Below are 20,283 nucleotides of genomic sequence, written 5' to 3' on the forward strand. Positions count from 1 at the left end.
AACATATCATACCTGCTAACTGCGACACACTGCTGCAGGAGGATAACCAGCCCTTATCTGTCAACATATGAAAAATTAAAATGTCACCGTCTGTATTAGAGGGGAAAAATGGCCACCGGGGTGGCTAAGGATTACCATGGCCACCCCTGGCCCCCCATCTAGCTCCGCCCCTGCTCTGCTGTCTGTTTGGGTATTTTAACTTTCTGTAAAACATTTAAATATTGCAAATGAACGCAGGTTTTGTCTGTTTTTTTCCTCCAGGCTCTGAGGCCCGTCCCTCCTCCGAAGGTCTGAGGAGCAGCAGAGACCCTGGCTCTGTCCTGCTGGCGGACTCCTGCCTCCATGATCTGCTGCATGTTCTCCTGCACGGCCTGAGCCCAAACAGGAAGCTGTTAAAGTGCAGCTTCTGCTACGGATCCAGGCGTCCGTTTCTACGGGGCCTTAAAGTGGATCCTTTGGCGACGCCGTCGGCTCAGAGCTGCTTCAGCATCATTTCTGGGTCCAAACCCTTCAACCACTGCTCTGAGAAACGCTGCACTAATGGCCAAGTCTTTGATAAGAACACTGTGAAAATGTTTGTAAAGGTTTTATAATTATATTTTATTTACACAAAGTACAAGCTTCATATTTTTGTAATATTTTCCTGTTTACATGAGTCTGATGGATCTTTAAACATTGTGCTTTTATATTTGTATTTAGTATTTGAAAATAAAATGATTATGAAAATGAATGGCATTATTAATGACAGGAAGATTTAGATAACTGTAAACGATCAGATCAAACAAATATATGAGAAACAGGAAATACTCGGATCAAATAAGCTGTAGTGATCTACAGTAGATGATTTAGATCAGCTGAAGGGGATCCAGTAGGTCTGGGAACTGAAACAGGAATCAGTGTTTTTTAGGATGGAAGCGGCTCAAAGAAGTAAGAAAACTGGATGTAAATTTAAAAAAAGAGAATTAGGTTTGTGATTAAAACCCAAACTGGAGAAGAAAGAAAAGTCAGCTGAAGGCTGGCGGCTCTGCACCGCTGGATCTGAGAAGGAAGAGCTGCTCTAATTACACTGAAAAAACAATATAGAAATAAGTAAAAAATAAACTCTTAAGAGTAGGTAAATGAGATGATCTGCCAATAGAATTTGTATTTTTACTCTTAAAATAAGATGATTAGATATTATGCAATTGAAATAAGACAATGCAATTGTTTTTTCTTATTTTAAATCTAAATTGTCTTGTTCCATCGGCAAAGTGTCTCACCTACTTCCTCAATTCAAGAAAAAGAAATTCACTTATTTTAAGAAAAAATACTTATCAGATTTAATGTTTTGCAGTGTAAAACACTGGAGGATTTTGGTCTGAAGTAATAAAAATGAACTAGATTTACATTATTTTATTAGAGAACGGTTCTGTTGGAAGGTTCTGGATGTTTTCCTGAAAAACAAAGAACTGCTCTGAGAAGGTTGCACCCGGTTCGTTCCCCACAGACCTGAGCAATACCCTTAACCCCACACTGCTCCCCTGGCGCCGCACAATGGCAGCCCACTGCCCCCCAAGGGGAGGGGTTAAATATAGAGAGTGAAATTCTCTAATGTGAGATCAATAAAGTTCAAGTATTATTATTATTGGAGCAGTTACTCAGGGGGGGAAACGTTTGTCCTGGAACAAGTAGCCCGGCACTTCCGGTCCTCTACTCAGTCCATCTGCAGGAAAGTTGGATTAAACTATTTTAAACTAAAAGTCGCTCATATTCAGAATTCAAACTTCTGAAAGTTCTTTAAATCTGACATGATTCCATCCTGTTCAATAAATGATCAGTGTTTTTAATTCAGAGTAGTTTCCATCTGAATGTGCTTTACTGGAGGCATCCATGTTCGTCAAAGAACACTACTGCCACCTACTGGTTAGTGACGTCACTGTGCGGTATCGGCTGTTGATCGAGTCCCAGTGCTGTATCTGGTGTTTGTCACAACGCGCTATTATCCAAGTCATCTTGAAAACATTCTTCTTCCAAATGTTGGCTACATATTACGGGTTTTTTCTCTGGCCAGAAGTTCGATGGCAAATCCTCCCTCTTCAAGTTGGCGATCCAACGACCAACCCGTCCGTGGAGGATCAGGAATCAGAAAGGTGGAATAACTCTTTTTTTGTTCACTTTTACCCGATGTATTCCAGCATCCAGCTGCCATGCACGTGGGCATTGTCAGTTTCACTATAGCTCTGGTGAATTTCAATGGTGAAGTCCTCTGGAAATCTTCAATAATTGTTGTTGATTGCAGATGTGTCTAGTAGTTCCCATTGATTTAGCTTGGAAAGCGGGGAGAATGGCGCTAGGCTAACCGCACGGTGACGTCACTGCTGGAAGATGGCAGGAGGGAGGGGCTACTAGATTTGGGCAAAAATGGCCGCTCCCAGACTCAGTGATGCCAATGAAAATGATTTTCATTGTTTTCCTGATTAACGCTAAATAAATAATGCTGCGATAAATAAATGATTCAATAATGATTCTAAACAGTAGAAAGACAGACTGACAGCTAACGACACGACGCTGATGGTAATGAGAAAAACTGACCCTGCTGAGACGCTAACAGAAGCCTGAACCTGAAACCATCCTGGATGACAATGCAGAGAACTTTCTCATCAACGCCAGGAGGAGGACCTGAGTCTGTCCATAATAACACGCCTGTCACCATGGAGCGGTCAGGAGAGCGGCGTGGAGGCAGACAGGAGGCGATGTTTGGACGTCACCTTCATCCAACATGATCACAACCAGTCAATGTTTAAAATTCAATTTTATTTCCCCCAAAAAGAAACATCTACTTGAACACATTCATGGCCTTTTGCATGACAAACACAATACAGTTCCTGACCCTTTATTACAGCTAACTAACGATTCGACTGCTTTAACATTCTTAGCCGTGTGGTTAGCAGTCGGTACACTGCAGGGATCGCCCTGGAAATCGTCTCCTACATCACAGAAGAATGCAAACCAAAAATACTTTGTTTTCTGGTGAACGCGGCACAAAAACAAACCAACTAAAACTGTTTAAAAGACTGAAAGTGTGAAAAGCTGCGTGACTGCAAGCCTCCGTCGGTCTGCAGGGTTCCTACACGCCAGAAAATACATCTTCTACATCTGACCGCTCGATTTCCAGGAAGAAATACAAAGAATCCCTTTGAATTAATTAATGGCAGCTTCTTCACTTTAAACCTGGAAATACAAGGAAGGAAGGAAGGAAATACCAGGGAGGGAGGGAGGAAGGAAGGAAGAAAGGAAGGAAGGAAATACCAGGGAGGGAGAGAGGAAGGAAGGAAGGAAGGACGGAAGGAATGGATAGAGGAAGGAAGGAAATACCAGGGAGGGAGGGAGGGAGGAAGGAAGGAAGGAAGGAAGGAAGGAAGGAAGGAAGGAAGGAAGGAAGGAAGGAAGGAAGGAAGGAAATACCAGGGAGGGAGAGAGGAAGGAAGGAAGAAATGGATAGAGGAAGGAAGGAAGAAATGGATAGAGGAAGGAAGGAAGGAAGGAATGGATAGAGGAAGGAAGGAAGGAAGGAAGGAAGGAAGGAAGAAATGGATAGAGGAAGGAAGGAAGGAATGGATAGAGGAAGGAAGGAAGGAAGGAATGGATAGAGGGAGAAAGGAAGGAAGGAAGGAAGGAAGGAAGGGAGGGAGGGAGGAAGGAAGGAAGGAAGGAAGGAAGGAAGGAAGGAAGGAAGGAAGGAAGGAAGGAAGGAAGGAAGGAAGGAAGGAAGGAAGGAAGGAAGGGAATAAAGACGGAAGGGAAGGAAGACAGAAAGGAAGGAAGGAAGGAAGGAATAAAGAAAGGAAGGAAGGAATTCATGAATGAAGGAAGGAAGGATAGAGGGAGGGAGGAAGGAAGGAAGGAAAGAGGGAGGGAGGAAGGAAGGATAGAGGAAGGAAGGAAGGAAGGAAGGAAGGAAGGAAGGAAGGAAGGAAGGAAGGAAGGAAGGAAGGAAGGAAGGAAGGAAGGAAGGAAGGAAGGAAGGAAGGGAATAAAGACGGAAGGGAAGGAAGACAGAAAGGAAGGAAGGAAGGAAGGAATAAAGAAAGGAAGGAAGGAATTCATGAATGAAGGAAGGAAGGATAGAGGGAGGGAGGAAGGAAGGAAGGAAAGAGGGAGGGAGGAAGGAAGGATAGAGGAAGGAAGGAAGGAAGGAAGGAAGGAAGGAAGGAAGGAAGGAAGGAAGGAAGGAAGGAAGGAAGGAAGGAAGGAAGGAAGGAAGGAAAAAAGGAAGGAATAGCTTCAGTTTTTTTGCTCCATCTATTTTTCCACCTTCTTCCTGATCAGATTCCAGACTTTTCCAGACTGAAGGGATCTTCCAGGTGTGGACACCTGAGAACTGCTGCCTGGTTTAACCCGCCTTGATAAAAGGAGAGCGTCCAACCTTAAAGCTTATTTCTCCCCCCTGCTGGTAACAGAGCGCAGCGTTACAGTCGCCTTCAGTGGAAGCAGGTCTGGGAGGGACATGGTACCTGTGAGGGATCCATGCTGGAGGCTGTGCTCTGACAGACAGCTGTGAGTGTGGAGGCGGTACCTTTTATAGCATCCACCCTGCTGAGCAGAGTGACTCAGTCCATTGTGTCTGCGCCGCCGTTCTTCTCCCACATTCATGGCTACCAGCTAAAAGGAGTCAGTAACATAGCGGAATGACCCACATGAGAACGCTGAAACAAAGCAGAGCCCCAAACTTCTCTTTGCTTTAGTGTTTAAACACATTTCCTAAGAAGCAGCGCTGAGGTCCACGCAGGCCAACAAAGACGTCCTTTTGTTCTTCATGTCCTATAACCCGTCTGTTTCTCTTCTCCGACGGTAAAACCGGAGCAGGAGGAAGAGTTTCCAGCCGGCGGTGGGAATCCTGAAGCCTCTGACGCTGCATATGAACCATTAACGCTTCTGGCTGCCATCAAGGGCTCATTAAACATGGCGGACGGTCACCCTGATTGCACACAAAGTATCCAACATCTTTTTACTTTAACGTCACATCCTTCATATCAACGTCGCTAATAAACTAAAATACCTGAACTGGTTTCTGTGGACGAAGCAGAAACCAGCTCCTCATCTTTGGGAAGAGTTTCTGTCATATTAAAATATTATCATTTATATCAAAATTACATTCATATCGCGGAGTTTCCATTACTACTTGTGTTTTTAACCTTCCTTTACCCTTTCTAGAGATGCACCAGCCGGGAATATCTGAGGCTAGTTTCTGAAGGTGAGGAAGCTTCCCGGCAGAGATTCTAATCTAGTTTCACAGGGTTGAAGATTTTAAACATCTTTAGCAGCTTTTATCCGACCCATGTTGCTGTATCCCAATCGGCCTTCCTGTTATCTGTTCAAAGTCCTGCTCTCTCTCTGGCTACGTTCACACAGCGGCCTAAAGTGACCCAAATCCAATTTTTTTGCCCAAATGCGACCTGTATCTGATCTTTTCATGGCTGTCTGAACAACACAGATCTGATTTTTTCCAAACTGACCCAGAACACTTGGCTGTGTGGTGCCGAATCCGATATGAATCCGATCTTTTCTAAACGGCCAGGTCGCATTCATCCGAACGGAACGGCATTAATAATCGACAAGTGTCGCTATGCTGCAGTTTGCTACGTATCAGCAAGAAGAAAAACAACAAACATGTGTTGTTAATATTCTGGCTGAGGTTGGGAATGAAATAAAAGATCGCGAGATGTACCCCAGCGCTAGCATCCATGTTTATTTCCGTAAACACAGAGCATTCTTGCTGCTTGTGACGTCACGGCGTACCCTACTGCACATATGGGATATTGACCCCCGGTTCACACGACTCCGGTCTTACCGTTGCGGTGCGGTGGGTGCGACGCCGCAGTGATTCCAAGTCATTAAAAACACGTAAAACTCTCTCACCGGCTGCTGAGCTGTCCGGCTGCGGTTACCGAGACACTCCGGCGCTGCAGAAAATTCAGCAAGAAAGCTATCCTTGCGGCGTGCCGGAGCCCTCCGCAACAAGCTCTCGCAAATATCCTTATTTGGGCCGTGTTATCGCGTGAAGTTACGTGAACTCAAGGGAACTTCTGTTCTCGCGAGTTGCCGGAGCCGCACCGCACCGTAGTCAAAAGGGCGGTGTGAGAGGGGGTGTGCGGGAGTTGCGGTCTCCGTCGGCTCGGTAACGTCACCGGAGCCAGTGTGAGCAAGGGGTGAATGAACGCAGTTCACATAGGAGATCACATACAAGTCGCATATACTTGGAAATGCGAATGACTGCACAAAATCGGATTTCACAAAAAAAAAAAAAAAAAACGGAATTAATTAAAGGTATAGTGGAGGATGTTTTATTTACAGGTGGATCATCTAAATAATTCGTCCTCCTAACTGTCAATCATTCTGATGATATGTTAACGTAAGGCCGTCCTACATGCTCGTCCCAATTTTCACTTAGCAGTTACCGAATCTTCTTTTGGAAAGTCAGCTTGTACGAGCGATGCAAAAAGAAACATTTAAACGGAGCGTGCAGGAGGAGAAATGGGCTTGTGCACGCTCTCACACGTGTTAAATAGGCGATCTCTCTCTGGAGCGGGAACAGGGTTGTGCATGTGCTTTTTTTTTTTTATTCGAGAAAATCCTCCACTACAGCTTTAAGGGCAGCAGTGTGAACGTAGCCTTTGTTTCTGTTCCACAAGCTGTAAAAGCAGCAGAAATCTTTAAAACAGCTTTAAAAACGTTTGAGTCTTTTTAACATCTTTAAAACACGGTGCAATCACTACTGATGCATCTGAGCGCTGAATTGTACGGACGGTGGCCCAGGAGGCTCAGCCTACAGTATTTTCCTTCTTTAAAAAGTCAGAAGAATAAAAAATCTAACACTGGCTGAAACTCCTACAAAACAAAGACTCTTTCTATTTCTATCACTTTATCAAAAGTTTTCTCTTTAAAAACCTTTTTTATATAAGTTCAGTGTAAGTTTTATTTATCTGGCGCTATTAAATAATGTAATAATGTATCATCTTGAATAAATAAGGTGAGATTTCTCGGCAGCGGTCTCCTCCTTCATGTTTCCTTTGAGTTGGGCGTGTTTAGGCAGCGCTGCGACCTCCATGGGGTTCTGATCCACTGAAGGGGCGGGTCCAGCGCAGACAGAGAGACAGAGACACACAGAGAGTATGGGTCATGTGCAGACAGGTGAGGGCCGCCTCTCCGCCGCTTATCCGTCCGTGCCGTTCTTGCTGGGAGCATTGCTGTTGATGGCGGTCCCGTCTGGCTGCTGGCCGTCTTTGCGCGGCGGCATCCTCTCGTTTATCCTGTCCAGGCCTCGAGCTTCTTCGAAGTTGCGGATTTTCCTCGTGGGGGAGAAGCCTTGGATAGCTGGAGGACAGAGCAGAAGGGAGCGTAAAGAAAAGCAGCAAAGCTGGACGTGTTGAAAACACAGAAGACGTTTTCTGTCCAGCACAGAGAGCGGCGTCTGCGAACACAACGCATGCAACAGGTAAACAAGGACGACTACAGCTCAGACACCAGCGGGACAAGCTACCACATCAAAACACTCAGTGTCGTAGACTTACGGTCGCGTCCCGTGAAACCAGAGAAAACCAGAGCAGATGTGCAAACGGAAAGCAAACCAGTGAGGAAATGTCAATACAAAGCTTTAAACATATTAAACTGTAAACAGGAAGTAACAGAAGCTCTACGGATAAACACACAGCAGAGATGGAGGCTGATTTGTTATACAGTAGCAGCCATTCAAAATGGCCCCTTCCAAGTAAAAAGCTGAATGGCAGCAAAATCCCCCCCCCCCCCCCCCCCCCCCCCCCCCCCTAACTCCAGTCACTGGAGAAAGGAAGAGGATTAGGGCCACTGAAAAAAAAAAAAGTTAATTGATTTTTAAATTTTTTTTTCAGTTTAGTATAGGAAAAAAGTCAGAATTCAGACTTTATTCTCAGAATTCAGACTTTAATCTCAGAATTCAGACTGTATTCTCAGAATTCAGACTGTATTCTCAGAATTCAGACTGTATTCTCAGAATTCAGACTGTATTCTCAGAATTCAGACTTTAATCTCAGAATTCAGACTGTATTCTCAGAATTCAGATTTTAATCTCAGAATTCAGACTGTATTCTCAGAATTCAGACTGTATTCTCAGAATTCAGACTTTAATCTCAGAATTCAGACTGTATTCTCAGAATTCAGACTGTATTCTCAGAATTCAGACTGTATTCTCAGAATTCAGACGTTAATCTCAGAATTCAGACGTTAATCTCAGAATTCAGACTTTAATCTCAGAATTCAGACTTTATTCTCAGAATTCAGACGTTAATCTCAGAATTCAGACTTTAATCTCAGAATTCAGACTTTAATCTCAGAAGTCAGACTTTAATCTCAGAATTCAGACTTTAATCTCAGAATTCTGACTTTTTTCTCAGAATTCAGACTGTATTCTCAGAATTCAGACTTTAATCTCAGAATTCAGACTTTAATCTCAGAATTCAGACTTTAATCTCAGAATTCAGACTTTATTCTCAGAATTCAGACTTTAATCTCAGAATTCAGACTTTAATCTCAGAATTCAGACTTTAATCTCAGAATTCTGACTTTTTTCTCAGAATTCAGACTGTATTCTCAGAATTCAGACTTTAATCTCAGAATTCAGACTTTACTCTCAGAATTCAGACTTTAATCTCAGAATTCAGACTTTATTCTCAGAATTCAGACTTTAATCTCAGAATTCAGACTTTAATCTCAGAATTCAGACTTTATTCTCAGAATTCAGACTGTATTCTCAGAATTCAGACTTTAATCTCAGAATTCAGACTTTACTCTCAGAATTCAGACTTTAATCTCAGAATTCAGACTTTATTCTCAGAATTCAGACTTTAATCTCAGAATTCAGACTTTAATCTCAGAATTCAGACTTTATTCTCAGAATTCAGACTTTATTCTCAGAATTCAGACTTTAATCTCAGAATTCAGACTTTAATCTCAGAATTCAGACTTTATTCTCAGAATTCAGACTTTAATCTCAGAATTCAGACTTTAATCTCAGAATTCAGACTTTAATCTCAAAATTCAGACTTTACTCTCAGAATTCTGACTTTATCTCAGAATTCTTACTGAATTCTGACAATAAAAGTCAGAATTCTGAGAAAAAAGTCAGAATTCTGAGATTAAAGTCAGAATTCTGAGAAAAAAGTCAGAATTCTGAGAAAAAAGTCAGAATTCTGAGATTAAAGTCGGAATTCTGACTTTTTTCCCATATTAAACTGAAAAAAAAATTAAAAATCAGTTAACTTTTTTTTTTTTTCAGTGGCCCTTATCCTCTTCCGTACTGAAGTGTACTGAAGTGTATATTTCGTATTGTGTATATTTTGTATTGCATATTTTTTTACTCTGACTCCACCCTTTCACTGAATTACAGGGTCTGACCAGGAGATGGCGCTTCTCTTTAGATCTTAATGTCCACAAATCATGACAGAAAGATTGATTTTTAAAGAGGAATTGTAGGGGACCAGCCGAGGAAAATCCAAGGACCCATAAAGGAAAGTGGGGAAATTTTGAATGGCTACTACTATAAACATATGGTTACTTTTCAAACTGAAAACCAGAAATATTTTTGAGGAAACCCATAAAACTAATTTCTCTGACCGTTTTTTTGTTGTTTTAAACTGTTTGTTTTTTTCCCCACATGCTGTCTACTTGCTTTTATAACCAACGATTTGAAGGTATTTCAGATTTTACTCTGTAATAAATGTGTTTCTGGGCCTTTAGCAGCCAGAGGTGTTAATTTGGTTTACCGTATTTTCCGGACTATAAGCAGCTTCTTTTTTCTCCACAGCTTTTCTTTGGATTTTTCCTAACTGAGAGGGGAATTCAAAGTTGGAAATGAAAGAATAAGACGCTAATTCGTTTAGCAAAAGAACATGCTAGCAGCAGGCACTGTCATTACCCGATCCGTCCCGGAAACACGACCTGTCCTGCACATGCGCGAACAGAATAATAAGAGCCGGGTCGCGGAAAACTATGTGATAACTGAAAACATTTATTTATATACATAAAACATTAAAGAATGCTAAACCACATCGCATAGAAAATATTGAAGACTTTTCTAGAAGAAATGGATACGTTTTACATTCTCTACATTGTACTGCGTGACATCTTTATCGGACATGCTAAGAGCAGTCACAGTAACGTAAGTAAGTGGTTTTTTTGTTTTTAGAATATGCAATATCTACCCAAATACAAAAATATTCAAAGGAACCCCCTGCCCGAAAAAGACAAAAGAATAAAAAAGTAAGAAAAACATATAAAGTATTGCCTACCCAGAAGTTATTCTGTTCGCGCATGAACAATACAGTCTGTTTAGCCACTGTTGGTGGCTAAACTATTTCATAACATAGTGATTAGTGACATAGTGGTGATTGAGACTGTTCACTTCCTGTTTGGATTAACTGAGTGTGCAACTAAGTGTGCAGCTGTTCAGAGGATCTCCATCTGAAGTTAAGTTATTTTCTCTGTGATATCTCTGTATCTAAGTAACTCTAACTGACTACTTTAAAACATAGCACCTTCTGCTGCACTTTTCTACTGAGCACTTGTCAGTTTCACACGGTTTTATTTCTGATAGCAAGAAGTAGCTAGCCTAGGCTAGCGCTAGCTTAGCATTGCTATGGCTTCTCTCTCTCCCTCCCTTGACTCTTTTCCAACTCTTCCTTCTTCCTCTCCTCTCTCCTGCTCTCTGTGTCAGATGTTCAGTTATTCCTCTGCCTCCTTTAGTGATAATGGGATGTGTAATAAGTGTAGTATTTTTGTAGCTTTGGAGGCGAGGGTGTCAGAGTTAGAATCCAGGCTTCAGGCTGTTGAAGTAGGCCCCCCACGTAGCTGTCCTCCAAAAGTGCCTGAGCAGCCAGGCGATTGGGTAACTGTACGCAGAAAGCGTAGTCGTGGATCTCTGCCCACTGGTCACCACCAACCCGTTCACGTTTCTAACCGGTTTTCCCCACTCAGTGACACACCCACTGAGAAGCCCACTCTGGTGATTGGCAGCTCCATAGTCAGAAACGTGGCATTAGAGACACCAGGGACCATAGTCAAATGTTTGCCGGGGGCCAGAACGGGCGACATCAAATCCTACCTGAAACTACTGGCTAAGGATAAGGTTAAATACAGTAAGATTGTTATTCACGCTGGTGGTAATGACACCCGGTTACGCCGATCGGAGGTCACTAAAATTAGTGTTGCTTCGGTGTGTAAGTTTGCCAAAAAAATGTCGGACTCCGTAATTTTCTCTGGTCCCCTCCCTGATCTGACCAGTGATGACATGTTTAGCCGCATGTCGTCATTCAATCGCTGGTTGTCTAGGTGGTGCCCTGAAAACAACGTGGGCTACATTAATAATTGGCAATCCTTTTGGGGAAAGCCTGGTCTGATTCGGAGAGACGGCATCCATCCCACTTTGGATGGTGCAGCTCTTCTTTCTAGGAATCTGGCCACATTTATTAGTCCTCCAAAACCCTGACCACCCAGGGTGCAGACCAGGAAGCAGAGTTGTAGTTTAACACACATCTCTGCAGCTTCTCTACTGTTACCCACTCTTTACTCCATCCAGACAGTGTCTTGCCCACGACCAAAATCTAATAAATTAGCAAAGATTCCCAAAGGAGTAAATCATGATAATCTAATTAAAATCAAAATAACTCCAATTGGGGAAAAAGTTAAAACAATTAAATGCGGTCTGTTTAACATAAGATCGCTTTCCTCTAAAAGTCTACTAGTTAATGACTTGATTTGTGATAATCACATTGACTTGTTTTGCCTTACAGAAACCTGGCTGCAGCAAGAGGATTATGTGAGCATAAATGAGGCAACTCCTTCAAGCTATTTAAATTTTCACATCCCCAGAAGTTCTGGGCGAGGAGGAGGAGTAGCAACAATCTTCGAGTCTGACTTACTGATTACTCCCAAAACAATTAATTCCTACAACTCTTTTGAACATTTAACCCTTAATTTCCCTGATCCAAATTTCAAGGCAAGAAAACCTCTTCTTTTTGTAACTTTGTATCGTCCACCAGGTCCTTACTCTGAATTTTTAGATGAGTTTTCAGAGTTCCTTTCTGATTTGGTATTAAATACTGACAGGGTCATCATAGTGGGAGATTTTAACATCCATGCTGACATTGAAGGCGATAGCTTAAGAGCAGCCTTTAATGCTATCTTAGACACTATTGGCTTTGTTCAAAATGTGAATAGTCCCACGCATTCTCATCTTCATACTTTGGATCTTGTGCTGACATACGGCATAGAATGTGAAGAAATAACAGTATTTCCTCACAACCCTGTCCTCTCTGACCACTTTCTAATAACCTTCAGGATTACTTTAACAGAGTTCTCCTCCCCCAAAAGAAGGTTCAATTTTAGTAGATCTTTATCAGATAGTGCAGTTATAAATTTTAAAGAATCTGCTTCACTTTCTCTCTGCTCTGTGTCACTGAGCAGTGCTGCAGAGTGCAAAAGCTTAGCTTATTCCCCTTCACAGGTTGATGATTTTGTTGAGGGGGTTGCTAGTTCTCTGCGTATTGCCTTAGACAACGCAGCTCCTTTGAAAATGAAAACCGTTAAAAATAGAAAGCTTGCTCCTTGGTTTAATGCAGAGCTGCGTACTTTGAAGCAAAATGCTAGGAAACTGGAGAGAAAATATCGCTCCACAGGCCTGCGAGAGTCCTTCCTAGTCTGGAAAAATGGTTTACTGCTGTATAAGAGGACCCTTTGTAAAGCAAGAGCAGCATACTTCTCCTCATTAATAGAGGAGAATAAGAATAATCCTAGATTTCTTTTTAATACAGTTGCCAAACTCACCCAGAGCCATAGCTCTGTTGAACCGTCCATTCCACCTGCTCTTAGCAGCAATGATTTTATGGGATTCTTTATAAATAAGATTGATCTTATTAAAAATAAGATCATAAGCACTCCTCTATCCGCGATTGTACCTGAGGTAGTCATGGAATCTGAACCGGGTTTAGACTGCTTTGATCCAGTTGAACTCTCTGAATTAGCAAAATTATTGTCTTCATCTAAGCCTTCAACTTGTATGTTAGATCCAGTTCCAACCAGGTTATTTAAGGAGGTATTCCCTTTGATCTCCTCCTCCATTTTAGATGTGATTAATCTATCTCTGTTACAGGGATATGTACCTAAAGCTTTTAAGATTGCTGTAATTAAACCTCTGCTTAAGAAACCGTCTCTTGACCCAGATGACTTGGTCAATTATAGACCTATATCCAATCTTCCTTTCTTATCCAAAATTCTTGAGAAAGTAGTTGCCAAACAAGTTTGCGATCACTTCCACCATAATGAACTTTTTGAAGAGTTTCAGTCTGGCTTTAGAGCTCATCATAGCACTGAAACAGCTCTGGTGAAAGTCACTAATGATATTCTCATGGCCTCAGATAATGGACTTGTATCTGTGCTCGTCCTGTTGGATCTTAGTGCTGCATTTGATACAGTTGACCATAATATTCTTTTAGAAAGACTTGAATATTTTGTTGGAATTAAAGGAACAGCACTAGACTGGTTTAAATCTTATCTATCTGATCGAATTCAGTTTGTTCATGTTAATGATAGATCTTCAACACGCTCAAAGGTTACCTGTGGAGTACCACAGGGATCAGTGCTAGGACCAATTCTCTTTACTTTATACATGCTCCCAATTGGTAGAATTATTAGACAGCATGGGATTAATTTCCACTGTTATGCTGATGATACCCAGCTATATCTGTCTATAAATCCAGATGAAGCTAACCCATTACATAGATTACAGGCATGTCTTGAAGACATAAAAACCTGGATGACTCTTAATTTTCTGCTTCTGAATGCAGACAAAACAGAAGTTATAGTCTTTGGACCAGAGTCTCTGAAAAAGAAACTGATTAGCCAGTCACTTCATTTGGATGGGATTAAACTGATTTCAGATAATAAAGTAAAAAATCTTGGTGTTATTTTTGATCAGGACCTGTCATTTAAATCCCATATCAAAGAGGTTTCTAGAATTTCCTTCTTTCATCTGAGGAACATTGCAAAAATTAGAAATATCCTGTCCAGGGGTGATGCTGAGAAACTAGTCCATGCATTTGTTACTTCAAGGCTGGACTATTGTAATTCTTTACTATCAGGAAGTCCACAAACTGTAGTTAAAAGCCTTCAGCTGATCCAAAATGCTGCAGCCAGAGTTCTAATGAAAATGAAAAAGAGAGATCATATCTCTCCTATCCTGGCTTCTCTTCATTGGCTTCCTGTTAAATCAAGAATAGAATTTAAAATCCTCCTTCTCACATATAAAGCCTTAAATGGCCAAGCTCCATCTTATATCAGAGATCTGATTGTTCCTTATGTTCCTAACAGAGCACTTCGCTCTCAATCTGCAGGTTTACTAGTGGTTCCTAGAATTTCTAAAAGTAGAATGGGAGGCAGATCTTTTAGTTATCAGGCTCCTCTCCTGTGGAACCAACTACCAGTTTTAGTCCGTGAGGCAGACACCCTGTCTACTTTTAAGGCTAGGCTTAAAACTTTCATTTTTGATAAAGCTTATAGTTAGGGTGGCTCAGGTTATCCTGAGCTATCTCTATAGTTATGCTGCTATAGGCTTAGACTTTTGGAGGACATAGGGACCCCCATTTCATCATTCTGCTTCATTCTCTCTCTGTTCTCCTATTCTGCAGAATCTGTTAGTTCAATCTCTAACCTTCTGCTCTCTCTGCTTTTCCTCAGAGTAGCTTTGCCTCGTCTGTTCCTGTTTGGCTGTGACGTCATCCTGGAAAAAAACATCAGCTGTGCTGCTTCTATCAACACCCTTGTTAATAGATGTTGGAGATCGGCCTGTTTTCCAGTGTGGTCCTGTTTCTCTGACCGTGACTGAGTGGATGTGCTCTCTTCGTCCTCTGGCATGGGAGCTGCCTTGGAGCTCGTCTGCCTGGCTGTGTGTTTCCTGGACGGGGCCGCCTTTTACAGCTGCTTTTTGTATCTCTGCTTCTGTCTCCTTGAACCCCAGTCGGCCTCGGCAGATGGCCGCTCACACTGAGCCTGGTTCTGCTGGAGGTTTCTTCCTGTTAAAAGGGAGTTTTTCCTCTCCACTGTCGCTACAAGCATGCTTAGTGTGGGGGATTGTATTTGAGTCAATGAGTCAATGCAATCAACTGGTTTTCCTTAGATAGAAAACTTTGTATCAATTTGACTGTATGATCTGGTTGAACTGTAAAGTGCCTTGAGATGACATGTGTTGTGAATTTGGCGCTATATAAATAAACTGAATTGAATTGAATGAGCAGGACGGATCGTGCTTCCTTGACGGATCGGGTAATGACAGGCACGACGGAGAAGAAATATCTCAAATTCACACATTTGGGTCGATTCTCCAGTCGTGCAAAAATGTTTCAATCAGACCGAGTTTCAGCCTCGTTGCACGCCGTGTAGCATGAGGGGGGTAATAAGGGACGATTAGCCTCTCACGACCAGCTCCCCACGAGGAATCGTAAGTTTGGGAAAAAATAAAACATGTATAAAATTCAGTCGCCCGTCGTAATATTGCATCAGAGCGTCGGGTCGCACAGTGTGAGAACATTTATCATGAGCTGTGAACTTTTAAATCCTGCTGTATTGTCGTACAGTTTGAGCTGTAGCTGCGAGCAACGATTGAAAATGCTCGGCATTAAAGCTGCCGAACCAATGAAGAGCTTTAGCTCAACTAACCTGACTCCACCAGATGGATTTGCTCCGCATATCCATCTGGAAACCTTCCGTTGAAGTAATTTTGGGAAGGGGCGAAAATACTGGTTAGCTGATTGGCCTATGTTGGTGATAGACGGGCCAAATAAACCAATCAGATCAACAAAGCATATGACGTACTAACAGAGCGACGACGAAAACACAACCACAAGCCAGGCTACTCTTGCCGAAACCAGTCAGGAGAAGAGCAAAAACATCTTTTCCTCTGAGAAAAGCCTCCAGAGCAGTGTTTTGCTCTTCTTTCAGTGAAGAAAAACTCTGTAATTCCGATAAAACTTGCTTGATAGCCACGCTAACGCTAGTTTCATCGGCTGAGGCCGCCATGTTCTTTAGACTGAACTGTTGCGCTTCTCGTTGCGTCACACCTCAACCCGTCTCAAAGCCAACGTTGATTGGACGTTCGTTTGGTGAACGGCTCCAAATTTTTTTAAACGGAGAGTCTCCAGACTGGTTAGCTCGCAAGATCAGGATGGTTTCACGAGGCTATAGCTCAACCCCCGCAGAGGTAAAATAAAGAGCCGACGAAGCCCATCTTTCAGTAGAAGCTCTTACTGCTGTGATCCTACAAGCTAACGGGAGCTAGCATTGTTCTGCGTCCCTACTTCAGTGGCTATATGTAGAGCTCCCCCTACAGGTTTGGAGGGAGAAAAGTCGGTAGATATCAGTAGCTTATACCCTGGTGGGCTTATTTACTTATAGTACATTTTTTAGTTTTTTTCAAAAAAATTTAGGGGTGCGTGGGCATATAAATGAGGTGCGCTCTATGGTCTGGGAAAAAACGGTATTTTCTTTTAGAAAAATCTGCACAGATCTCAAACATTCAAATGGCTTGCTCTTCTTTAACCAGGGGTTAGTGGGTCTAATCTTAAAGTAATTGATTACAGGGTCCCCTGAAACAATCTCTCTGGCGTCCGTTTCTCTGCTGTTGTTTTTGGCTATGTGGCGCTTGAGCCATTTTTAGTCAGAACCGAGACCCCTAACCGCAGGTGACGCACCGCAGGTTGCAGTGTGGTTTTGTAAAGCAGCAGGAGCTGCAGCTCTGACAGAACATTAGTCCGCCCGATTTTAAAGGGGCAGCCCTACATGAGCTGCCCTCCCCGTCACAAATCTGTTTTAATGGACGTAACCAAGTGATCGTAATCTCGCCCATCGGCATTCACCAGAGAGGCAGAGGGGAGTAGCAAACCCAAAGGGAAACAGGTTTAGGCTAAAAATATCCCGGGCGGGATTCCCTGGTCTTATCTTAGCTCTGTCTAAGAGGGTTTTTTCCTCTGGGGGAAGCAAAACAGTCAGAGACTTTGGGCCCCCTTTCGGGGTCCTAAACCCTCCACCTGGAAACCCTCCTTCTGCTGAGCAAATCAGAGGGGGATAAAGTGAAGCTAAAAGTGGTGATATCTGTTCTGTTTGGCCACGGGCTGCTTTTAACCACAAAAAAATTTTTTTCTTTTAATCAACAACATTAAAACTAAAAAGAACTCTCAGCATTTTATCTAAAATGCATCAACCAAAAAAGGTTAGGGGTTTTTAAAGTTAGTTTTAAAAGCATAACTCGGCTAATTTAAATCCCTCTTTTCTTGCCCACCAAAAAGTTTGGGCCCCCCGTCACACCCCTTCTGACGTCCCAGAATCTCCTAAAACATAACCTGATCCTCCAGTGGATTTGCCCCGCATATCCTTTTTTGGAAACCTTCCGTTGAAAAATTTGGGGAAAGGGGGGCGAAAATACTGGTTAGCTGTTTGGCCTTTTTGGTATAGACGGGCCAAATAAACTAATCAGATAACGAAGCTATGACGTAAACAGAGCTAGGGAGCACCCCAAACTCTTGCTGAAAAGCGGGAGAAGGGAAAAAAACATTTTTTTCCCTGAGAAAAGCCTCCAGAGCAGGTTTTGCTCTTCTTTCAGTGAAGAAATACGTTTAATTCCCATAAAACTTTCTCATAGCCTCCGCTAAACGCTAGTTTCCCTCGGCTGAAAACCGCCATGTTCTTTTGACTAATGTCGCGCTTCTCTTGCGTCACACCTCAACCCCCTCAAAGCCAACGCTGATTGGACGTTCGTTTGGGAACGGGTCCAAATTTTTTTAAAGGGAGTTCCAGCTGATCTGCGAGTGAAATCTTGAAAGCTGGGATGGGTGGGTTACGAGGGGTACTAAAACATGGGATAGCTGAACTTTATGTATTTTTTCTTTTTTGGGGTAACATAGATATCATAAAAGGGGCTAGAAACTTAAGTCCGATGAACCTAACTTCACATTTAAAACACATAAGCTTAATGCCCATGAAATGATGCAAAAGGCTCCGTTTAAAAAACTTGCTCCCCCTGGGCCCCGGCTGCCTAAAGAAATGTCTTTGGAAAGGTTTGTCTGGCACACGTCAAAACTTTAAAATGTGTTGGAGAGAAATTTTGATAATTTCGCAAAGTTATGATTACTTACTCAAAGGGTTTGGGAAAAACTAACGCCACGCTTAGGTAACTTTCACTTAAGATGTCACTGATCAGATAACTTAGCGGAACTTATGGACCGCATACGAGAAACGATGCCATAGCCGGAAAATTTGGGGCATGTTCAAACTTTCTCGACCTACTCGCCATTTTTCGGTTTGCCAGCGTACTTCACGGTTTCCACATACTTCCCCGCGTGCCATAAATTATATAAAATGATCCGAAAATTATCCAACTACCCGGTTTTTGCCCGATTTTTCGTACGTCAGGGGGGACGCCGGTCTAAATGTCGAGGTGTGATGGGGGTTTAGATATAATCGGCCATTTTTCAAGCTAGTTTCGTTACTCAAAATGATTTGGGTGAACGTTTCCACCAGATTAAACTTGTGGTTGCCCAACCAAACCCGTAGGCCCCCATACGGTTTTTGGGGGGAACCCTCAGTAATACAGTGCTTATACCCCGGGGGACGATGTTTCCATTTTAAAAAAAAAAAAATGTAGTGGGTGCGGTTTTTAAATTTAAAATGCGCTCTATAGTCTGGAAAAAACGGTATTTTCAGAAATCCACGGGGCCGCGTAAGGCGCATCAACACCTACCAAAAAACACAATCGCGGTGATGTTTACACTTCCATCCTCCCCTTTTCCCTCATGCTTATACCAAGCGGGGGGCACAAAGGGGTTTTCCAGCCGTCTGCGGGTGAGAGGCGGGGTTACCCTCAGGGTTTCCGCAGGTTATTAAAAATCATTAAAAGTCATTAAATTTTTATTTTTTTAAATAAGGTCTTAACTGGCATTAAAATTCATTAAAATTTATTATCGTGGGATTTAAAATGCGTTATTTAGAAAAAAAAAAAATAATTAAAAACAATTTTTTTTTAGCTTAATACAAAAAACTGGTTCCCCCGTGTTTTGGCAGAGTGCTTCCGGTTGATCGTAAACCGAAGTTTTGGAAAGAAGCTTGAGGCAAAGAATAGGGTAGAGAATGTAAACTTTAACAAAAGTTACAGGCTGCAGCCTGTCGACGGTAAAGATGATGAAGGACTTTGGCATGTTTTATATATAGATATATATAAATATTAAAGAGTCATGGGTACTTGTTGATGGCATTAAAATAATTTCTAAGTGCATTAAAAAGCATTAAATTACAGTAACTCATTCATGTATAAACTGTGACCCTGGACAGGTCGCCGGTCCATCACAGATTTTACACTTTCTGATTGGTTGAATGAATCATGAAACATAATATTGTTTCCGGAAAATTTGAACATTTACGCCATGCAAAACCTAAAGATGTGCTACAGCAAGGTGTGCACCCTGTGAAATATTCTCAGCTAAAAGCCTGAAAGGAGGTGATTCCAAAGAGATGACGGTGAGTGCCTGAGGCGGCTCTGCTCTCTGGATCAATGCATCAAACCATAAAGAAAAGTAGAAACCATCTCAGCCAGGAAAAGCCTGATTGGTGCATCTCTAAAAAGTAGATTTTACAGACATCAGTGCAAGAAGCTGTGTATCTAAATATAAAATCCTCCATCAGCCAGATGATGGTCAGTAGATGCACAACAGTGAAGATACAAACAGGAATAAAAGTCAGCATATTGGGGATTTTTCTCTCTTTAAAGGCAAGAAAATCACAAACACAAACACAGACAAGGAATTTTGAGTCACACTGCGTACCTTTTGCTTTAGCTGCTTCAATGGTAGCTTTGTTTTGGGGGGTTTGGGAAGGAGGAAAAGAGCCAGTCATCAAATATGGCTAAAATAACACATTCAAGAGCAACATCACATTTTTATCCTTTATGAAACAACAGGAGATCAACGGTGAGTCACGGTCGCTCTGAGAGGAAGGTAGAGACGCCTGGCAGGGATTTAGGATAGTGTGGTGTTAAAGGGTCACTGGGACTTATGAGAGGAGAGCTGAGGGGGGATTTACCTCAGCTCTGAGGCATGGAGGGAGGCGCACTTGCAAAAAACAGCTAGAAATAAAGTCAACATTTCTTAAATCAATGATTTTCCCCAAATTTGAGCAGGGAAAAAAGATATTTGCCAATGAATGAAATTTTTTTCTGTTTTAAAGATAATATGC

General features: G+C 42.2%; 2 protein-coding genes across 2 annotated transcripts in view; one reads left to right on the forward strand and one right to left on the reverse strand.

The window, feature by feature from the left end:
• The window catches only part of LOC119779047 (zinc metalloproteinase-disintegrin-like brevilysin H2a), a 30,439-nt gene extending 29,709 nt beyond the window's left edge, over positions 1-730 (forward strand). Inside the window, exon 22 of the mRNA XM_038278544.1 lies at positions 262-730. Within this exon, the coding sequence (XP_038134472.1) occupies positions 262-294 (33 nt within the window). The 3' untranslated portion in view covers positions 295-730. The remainder of the gene's footprint in view (positions 1-261) is intronic.
• Positions 731-6,941: 6,211 nt separating this feature from the next.
• On the reverse strand, positions 6,942-19,990 carry LOC119779048 (serine/threonine-protein phosphatase 2B catalytic subunit beta isoform-like). Its single transcript, XM_038278545.1, has 2 exons — positions 19,875-19,990; positions 6,942-7,353 (listed from the first exon to the last, which is right to left on the reverse strand). The coding sequence occupies exons 1-2, from the start codon at positions 19,942-19,944 to the stop codon at positions 7,193-7,195; spliced, it is 231 nt and encodes a 76-aa protein (XP_038134473.1). The 5' UTR covers positions 19,945-19,990; the 3' UTR covers positions 6,942-7,192.
• Positions 19,991-20,283: the final 293 nt, after the last annotated feature.

This window comes from Cyprinodon tularosa, unplaced genomic scaffold (genome assembly GCF_016077235.1).
Source record: "Cyprinodon tularosa strain WSP-4 unplaced genomic scaffold, ASM1607723v1 ctg1418, whole genome shotgun sequence".
NCBI classification, from domain to species: domain Eukaryota; kingdom Metazoa; phylum Chordata; class Actinopteri; order Cyprinodontiformes; family Cyprinodontidae; genus Cyprinodon; species Cyprinodon tularosa.

Bases quoted from the DNA above. Each gene is read 5' to 3' on its own strand.
- LOC119779048 (XM_038278545.1), bottom strand. From the start codon at position 19,944: ATGACTGGCTCTTTTCCTCCTTCCCAAACCCCCCAAAACAAAGCTACC. The intron at 7,354-19,874 runs GTACGCAGTGTG...TCTGTCCTCCAG, and splicing joins TGAAGCAGCTAAAGCAAAAG to CTATCCAAGGCTTCTCCCCC.